The 8,685-nt window shown below is 35.5% G+C and overlaps 1 protein-coding gene across 1 annotated transcript in view; it reads left to right on the forward strand.

Moving 5' to 3' along the window:
* LOC308386245 (butyrophilin-like protein 9) overlaps positions 1–7,966 on the forward strand; it is a 29,010-nt gene extending 21,044 nt beyond the window's left edge. Inside the window, exons 9-15 of the mRNA XM_080865663.1 lie at positions 3,803–3,865; positions 4,034–4,129; positions 4,338–4,433; positions 5,077–5,151; positions 5,458–5,526; positions 6,882–6,947; positions 7,296–7,966. Coding sequence (XP_080721789.1) covers positions 3,803–3,865; positions 4,034–4,129; positions 4,338–4,433; positions 5,077–5,151; positions 5,458–5,526; positions 6,882–6,947; positions 7,296–7,397 — 567 coding nt within the window. The 3' untranslated portion in view covers positions 7,398–7,966. The remainder of the gene's footprint in view (positions 1–3,802; positions 3,866–4,033; positions 4,130–4,337; positions 4,434–5,076; positions 5,152–5,457; positions 5,527–6,881; positions 6,948–7,295) is intronic.
* Positions 7,967–8,685: the final 719 nt, after the last annotated feature.

Consider the following 8,685-nt stretch of genomic DNA (forward strand, 5'->3'; position numbering starts at 1 on the left):
CTGTGCTACAGCAAAATGTAATGTGATTACACTAATATTTTACAAAGTCATGTGTTAGACCAAACCCTGATTATAACTCTGGTAATTAAATGGTGTTTATTATTCACTTTATTCTCTCTTTCTCTCCTTCCATTTATTATTTTTTATTATCGAATTATCACCCCTGTTTAGCTGTAATGTAAAGTACTAATGTCATGTTGTCCACATTACAGTTTTTCTCGATTGGTTTGGCTCATTTCTTGAAACCGAGATGACAATCTCAAAACCATAAGGTCATTTGGCCAAACAGTCTTACAGTTCTGCCCAACATTATAGCTCACTAGCAAAATCAAATATCCTTCCCCAAACTCTTCGTCCATGCTTCAAAAGCAGATTCCTTTCCCATATAAAAGGTCAGTACAGTCAAAATAGCACAGATCCTTCTCAATTGCCTTGGCATATGTGCATTCATTTAGTGCTTTTGTCAAAATAACCTGGATGGTTTAGCACAACACCATGAATCCCCTGCAAAAGCTCATATCTCTCCCAAAAGAGTTTATCCATGTGTCAAAACTAATTATCCTTCTCATATAAATAGTAGAGGTCCTTAGGGACATTTATTGTCTTTTGCATTTTTAATTTTAAACCATTTTCACTGTGTTGAGTGGAATATAGCCAAATTTGTCAAAGAATTTTCTTTTTAATTATATTTTATAATTGTGGTGTAAATTCATTGAATTAGCCTAAAATGGCTAAGCTACAGAAATCCATCCACCTTAGTCCCTTTGGACAAAAATGTCCACATTGAAACCCATTATAAACGCTATTTTTCACGCCAGAAAAATTACGGTCAAAGGGATCGTCAGGTTTCCAGCTTAGGTTTCGTTTTGGACTACAGGCCTTAGAGTTGTAATTTTTTTATTTGTCCACCGGGTGGCGCCCTTGCTTCACATTTGACCTCTGCTGGAAAACAGCGGGCTGCTTGGACAGACCTGCCGGAAATGAAGCCTCATCTCCGGCGTGCAGCAGCGGCTTCGCCCGTTTTTTTTGGTCCCTAGGACCATGAGAGGGTGCTTTTTTTTTTTTAGTCAACAGGAAATGACGTATTTGTTGTCACGTGGTATCGGGCGTGTGTGCTGGAAAAAGGGGTCCCCGGTGATCGTGCCCCGGTAATCGTCGCGACTTACCCCGGCAAGATGCACTTATTTCGGCCTAGAGGAGGAGCATTTGCCGCCTGGAGACCATTTTCTGGTCCTGAAAAAAAAAATAAAAGGCGATCGAAATGAATCTTGGTGCCAATCTTTAGTCCATCTAAAGGCCTAATTATAATAACAATTGAATATTACCTCAAATGTTTTTTTTGGAAAATATTCAAGTTTTATGTTTTTTGGGGCAAAAAAAGCAGTGCGCTCATGTGACGAAACCGGGATATAAAGGGTTAAAATCCGCGAAATGTAATTAAAACTTGACATGAATATTTCAAGGAGAAGTAGTTTTAAAAGACTGACCAATTTAAAGTGAAAAAAAAATTAATATTTAATATTTTTATTGCACATTTTGGGGAATGGACATAGGCTTAAAGGTGGATGCATTTTTTTTTTAATGTGCTCCTGCAAAAAAAATAATGGCAGGTCAAAATGAATTTTGGTGCCAATCTTTGACCCATCTAAAGGCCTAATTATAATAACAATCAAATATTACTTCAAATGTTTTTTTTGGAAAATATTTAGTTTTTTTGTTTTTTGGGCTAAAAAAAACAGGGCGCTCGTGTAATACAACTGGGATTTAAAGGGTTAAAACAACGAAAATATAATTAAAACTTTATATGAATATTTCAGGGAGAAGTAGTTTTAAAAGACTGACCAATTTAAAGTGGAAAAAAATATTAATACATAAGATTTTTATTGCACTTTTTGGGGAATGGACATTTATGAATAAAACTAAAAGATTTTACAGTAAAATCAGCCTCCAATAAACCACTCATACTCAAGGAAACTGTAAACATTTTTATTCGTACAAAGAAATGTTAACATTAGAGAACATACTGTGAAAAGAAAACATATACAGGATTCTGTAAATGTGAACAGTCATAAACACAAACAAAAAACAAAAAAAACAAAAAAAACTCTAGCCTACCATACTGTAAATAAAGTTTCAGAACTATAGTACAGTAATATTTTCAGTGGTCGCCATTGTCACCCTCTCTTTCCTGGCCACCATCCTCATCCCCCTGGCCATCGACGCGCTGCTCTCTGTCAGAGTTTCTCTCAAATGGTACCCTGTAAATCTGTTTCATGGTCATCTGATGTTTCTTCAATACCCGGTCTATTGTGGAGATGCTGATAGAGTTTATATTTTGGAACATTACATTGTCTAGCAGGATTGCATTACGAATCTGTCTCAGTGTGATGGCATTATTTGCAATGACCATGTTGCATATTTCTCGTTCTTCTTGTTCATTTTGAAGTTTTCTTCTGCCACCCACTTGAGGCTGTCGTCCAATCCTAGACATACAAGTCAAAGGTCAACACTGTAAATTTGTTACAAAATGAGTTACCAATGTAATTGTACTGCTGTTTTATGGTACTAAAAGTGTGATGCACTGCACAGTGACCGGAATACTATTCACAGTATTTTCTCCATTTTTTTTTTGTCATTTTTATAGTATCATATAACATCACATGAAGATATTACAGTACTCTAGGCCTACACACACACCAACACTGAATAGTTCAATAACATAGTTCTGTACCTGTTTTCCCTGCGAAAGGTTTGGATGATGGGGGAGACTGTGGACCGAGGCACATTAGGCTGCACTCGGCGACCTGCCTCTGCCATTGTGAGGCGATGGTTTATAACGTGGTCAATAAGGGACATCATGGTGCCTCCGTGCTCCTCGGCCTCTTCCCCCTATTCCTCCACGCATTCTCACTCCTCCTCTTCCTCTTCTTCTTCCTCCTCTTCCTCGAGCAGGAAGTTGCTGTTGTACTTGGTGAGGTGCTTCCATGTTCACACTGCAAATGAAACTGGCCCCGGGCAGCAGTCATAATCATAGACAACACCTGTCAGGTATCTAAACAACCTGTTTGATTGGTCATCTGAGATGTGGGAAACTGCTCCTTCGTTAGTTCTAATTTCACCTGATTGATTGTCAAGTACTGTCATAACTTTATCAAATGTTCCAAGATATTCTTTCATGGTATTATATCTTTGACTAATTTTGACAGTTGAACAGACAATTGTGCATATGATGACTTACACAATGAAACCATTCTGATATGTTTTGGAGTGAGTAACCATTTCACTGAAAAATCAACTAATCAGTTTAGATCGCCAAGATCTATTTATTTGGAAAATGTGCTAAATGTGGGCTCATTGTGCTAACTGTAGCTACTTGTACATAATCATTTGAAAAGAAGCACAGAGTCACTTGAGACATGTACTAAAGCATTTGCAATTTGATAAAACCAATGAAAAATGACTTTCTGTTGTGAACAATTGCAAGGTGGTTTGGAGATTTGTCCATGTTATTTTGAGAATGTCATCTCGGTTTCAAGAAGTGAGCCAAACCAATCGAGAAAAACTGTAACTTAATATGAATTTGAAAAACTGTATTATCTTGTAATCTCTGCCATCTCTCAATGGAAGTTGCCAATAACTTCAAGGCAGCAGCTCCAGGAGGAACAACAGAGGAGGGAGGATGCTGAAAATAAACATGGCGACCTGCAGAATGATAAAAAAAAGGTTGATATTTGTCATTTGTTATATGTTTTGTGTGTCTTTGTCTATTAAAAGCTGTGATGTCTCTCCCTCTTGTCTGCAGCTGGAAAATGAGCTCCAGGATGAGAAGAAGAGGAATGTGGAACAAGAAGCAAAACTCAACGAGGTACATTTTTCAAATATTTTTTTTCATCTTTATTTGATCTTTTTACATTTAATACTAAAACTGTTACTAAAACATATTTACAACTTAAATAAAATGTTATTATTTTTGTGTCTTAAACATGAATATTTCTTCCTTCTGGTCTTTCTTCATGTAACATTTCACCTGCAGTTGGAGAAGAAGAATACTGAAATCCTCAATCAGCTCCAGCAGGAGAAAGAAACATTAGAGGAGCTGAAGAAGCAGCTGGAGTCCAAAAATCAGGAGGTTTGTGTTTCAGTTACAAATATCCTGAATTTACTGACCCCAAACTCTTTATCTCTGTATTGTAAAGAGTTATGGAGGAAACTTTATAAATTAGAATAAAATGATCAGGCTCTTAATTCTATATAGTACAATCATTCAATTAATCACTCACATATAAAAAAATATGTTTTTTCATCTCATCTCTCTAATTTTATCTTCTCAATTGCAGCTTTCTGACAGCATCAGTGAGCTTAACAGGGAGAAAAATATGAGGGAGAGTGAAATAAACACCATCAGGGATCAGCTTGAGTCCAACAAACAGGAGGTTCATTTCATCATTTGATACTCAGCTGTCTGTCACTGTCATATGAAACATATTTAAACATGTCCAGCATGTTCTTCATCTGCTAAATAATTTTTCATCACTGGTGGAGAACCTTATTGTCTCCAGGATCTAAAGGATCAATTCTGCTCCAGCTTTTTATTGAGCCAAAAAGCTGCTGTTTAAAACAGAGGTTATGTTAACCAGTTATAGAGAGAAAGGACCAGGGGAGCACAGAAAATTCATAGAAATATCACCACTTGCCTCAACATTGACATAATTTAGAGCAAACATGAATTATGCAGCTTGCTGTTGTTCATTTTGTTGAATTACAGCTGTGCGTCAGGCTGCTGTGTGACACATCCTGCAGACATTATGTGCATGTTTTGCTGTCTTTGAAGGTGCAGCTGATGGAGAAGAGCAGAGACACTCGTGTGAAAAAGATTGACCCTAATCTGAGCGTCATTTATTGCATCAACTCACAGTTCATTATGCTGTAGAACACGTTACATGTATTTCAATATTAACTCTGAGGCACTGTGGTTGGAAACATGTTGTTCACAGTGTGAAGCTTCAATAATTTTGTCACTTTTATCAACAAAGCGCTGCAGAAACATCAACATCTGTCTGACTTTATTTCTGACAGATGATCAAATCTGAAATGGAGAAGGATGAAATCATTACGAAGCTGAGGCAGACGATCCTTACACTGGAATCAAAGGTCAGTGGAAGTATCTGAGTATACAAAGATCATCATGGACATATGTGATGGCTGTCATACTCCCGATGATCATAGACCGGCACACTCTGTGTGTACCTCTCTGTGACTTTCTGTAAAGTGGTTGGTAGCACAGCAGCTGAAGTGACGTGTTTAATGTGATCAACCTGCTACTTTCTGACTTTCTGTTGAGAAACAAGAACAAGAAACAAAACGTGTTAATTTAAAAGAGGATTTCATTGTATTATGATCTTTTAAAAGAACATGTGTGTAGTCTGTTCTTATGAGTCTTTTTCCCTTTTTCTTCAGCTCCAGGAGGAGAAAGAGAGAAGGGAGAAACCTGAGAAACAAGTTCAGATGTTGCCAACTGAAACAGAGGTTTGTGTTTTTAATTTGGTCATGAGCCACTTACCTGTTGTCAGCTTTGATCTCTATCTTTATGACACTAACCAAGAAAAATTAAACCATCAATGACAACAAACGTGAAACAATAATGGAATCAGATTACTAGTGACAATGAAATCCAGTGTAATTAAGCAATATATAAATCAAGATTAGTTTAATGTATTTGTTGTCCTTTTAATCCAGTTTGATAAAGGTTTGATTTTTTGAATTTATGTTTGAATTCTTTCCCCCAAAAAGATGACAGCCTCCCTTAATTACAGGTTTACTGACTAATGTCTGATCAAATCTTTTATTTTATAGGCAGAACTTAAATATGATTTAAAGGGTATTTCCTTATAGGTTTTGAAGAGATAAAGAGTAAAGAAAAGGATGCTTTTAATTTCAACAGGCAAATTTAGTTATTTGTTTTACTTTATTTACATTCGTTCTTTCATGTCTCCCATTTTCACTTTTTTCATGTCTTTTAATGTGCAGTTAAAGGAAAAACATTCTGAAATGAAAAATCAGCTCCATCAGGAGAGAGAGAAAAGGCAGCACATTGAGAGGAAAATGGAGAAACTAAAGGAAATATTTAAGTTCAAAACGCAGGAGTTTCATCTTATCATTATCAGTTTCTGAAATATGAAGTGCTAGGAAGGAAACTTTAGTAATGTAATCTTTATTTTATAAAACTGTTTTGTTAATGTGCAATTTCTACACACTGAAGTTGATAAAGAAATCAATGATTTCAATAAATGTATGACATAAAAATGTTTCCATAGTAGATAAGCCTGAAATATTGAAAAAGGGGATAAAAGAAGAAAGAAAAACAAAAGTCACACATCTTAAGAAAGTCTCTTTCTCAGTTTAATGTAAAGTGCTGGAAGAGAAACTTTGGTAACAAATGTCTGCACATCTGACTGTTTCTGTACACTGAAACAGATGAAAAGTACAAATTTTACTTTTCAATTAATAAAAATATTTTTATTGTAGATACCAAACCCATAATTAATATGTACCAATTCTTCAGCTGAGTGATGCAGTTGTAAACCAATGTTGGTATAAAGGAGTATTATTATTAATATTTTGATATAATGAAAATAATTTAGACTGTGTCATGTATCTAAGCAGTGTCTGTAAAGCATTTATTTAAATGCACAATGATATGCTCAAAGCGAAATAATCAGAAACTTAAAAGCACAAGAAAACTAAACTAGGAAACATAGCACACTATTCAAGATCAAAGCAATAATACATAAAAGAAAAAGTCTAGAAGACTAAACACTGGGTCAAAGACCATGACAGCAAGTGTATAATCTGGTCTCATGAGTCTTTTTATTCAACTCCAGGAGGAGAAACAGAAAAAAGAAGAAACTGAGAAAAAAGTTCAGACCTTGCCGATCAAAGCAGAGAAGGTTTGTGTTTTTAATTTGTTCACCAGTGAGGAGCGCACACGTATTATTTATTTAGGTTTGAGAAAAAGAACTGTAATTACATGGTCAGGAAATCCAACGCCAACAAAGAAAACAACCATTTATTATTAATTAATGATCTGATTAAATGTCAAATAATATTAAAGAAATGTCTGTCTACTTTAAGGAAGAAACAAATCTAAAAAAAATTCAAATTCAAATTCATTGTTAATTAATATATTTCACCAATTTTTAAAATTTAAACTATTGGCATCTGTGACTGTGTTGTGTAATTACTCGTGTGCCTTAAAAACAGCATGTCTCACATTCCTTAATGCTTCTGACTTGCAGATTTCTCACATCAAGAGTCCGTCCAAGCAGAAGAAAAAGAGACTGAAGGAGCCTCAGAAAGAAGTCAAGGCACAGCCCAAAGATCAGTGCTGTGCTTTCTGATTTGATTTTTATTTTTAAAGAATTAGTTTAAATTTATGTTTACATCAACAGCTGGTGAGACAAAGCAAATTGCAAGGCACCCATATGTGTGCGTGTGTGTACGACAGAGAGCAATTTTAAAATGTGTAACTTTAATGCTGTTATATGCACCAACTGGTCGCAGCAGATGGCCACCCCACCCTGAGCCTGATTCTGCTCTGATTCAGGTTTCTTCCTGTTAAATGGGAGTTTTTCCTCCCCACTGTAACCAAGCAACTGGACTCACATGGGGTTTTTTTTTATTGTTGGGGTTTTCTTTGTATTATTGTACGATCTTTACTTGACAACAATGTTCCCTCTAATTTTTCACGTGTCTGAGCGAACACACAAACTCCCTGAGCGATCCCTTGGACCACTGTGAGCGACATCAGACGTGTGCACTGTGGTCACGCATCTAATCCATCCAAGTTACATGGTTTATTAAAATAATCAAATTACAGCATTTACGTTTATGTTAGACTACTTTTAATTAACTGCTTTAGCCCACTTACAATGAAAATTTTAAAAAAAAAATCTAGTCATTGTAGTATGTTAACACTATTATATAACATTATATTAACACATTAATTATAATATAATATAATTATAATAACACTAGTATAGTATTATGGAAGTAAAAATAACTTGAACTCCAATTTCAAAAACACAACTTAATTTTTTTTTTTTTTTTTTTTTTTTATAAAGCTCTGACTTGTATTATGAGTCTGTGGTTTGGGAGAGAGTCCTGTCTGCAAAATATAGTATATAATGACCAATGTTGGGCAATTAATTATATAGTTACTTCTTCAAAAAAGTTACTCAGTTTGGCAAACAAAGTTTTTTGCAGCTATTTTTTTTTAAATGCAGCCAAGGCGTTTTTAAATAAACATTTCAAACTATTTACAGAACAACCAGCTGTTGTGCATCAAATCTAACGCCACACAAATTATTTGTGCCACTCCAAAAGTAATTTCTGTCCACTATGAGATAAAGGAGAACAACAGCCTGGTACCTGCAGGCCTGACAACAGCAGATGTATCACTCCTGTAACACCTGTAACATTCAGCAGTCGCCTCATTGTTCTGACACACACAACAAAACTACACTACACACTAACTACACAAGATTTGCGCTAAACGTCTCAAATCTCTCACATCTCAAAGCACCGCCGTCACTCCTAAAACTTCCCCCCGTTTCTTAACAACTAGATGCCACGTTGCCATATCATTTTTTGATTGGTCGAATGGTACTTTTTTTGGACGAATAGGAA

Source organism: Rhamphochromis sp. 'chilingali' (genome assembly GCF_963969265.1).
Source record: "Rhamphochromis sp. 'chilingali' genome assembly, chromosome: 1".
Taxonomy (NCBI): Eukaryota; Metazoa; Chordata; class Actinopteri; order Cichliformes; family Cichlidae; genus Rhamphochromis; species Rhamphochromis sp. 'chilingali'.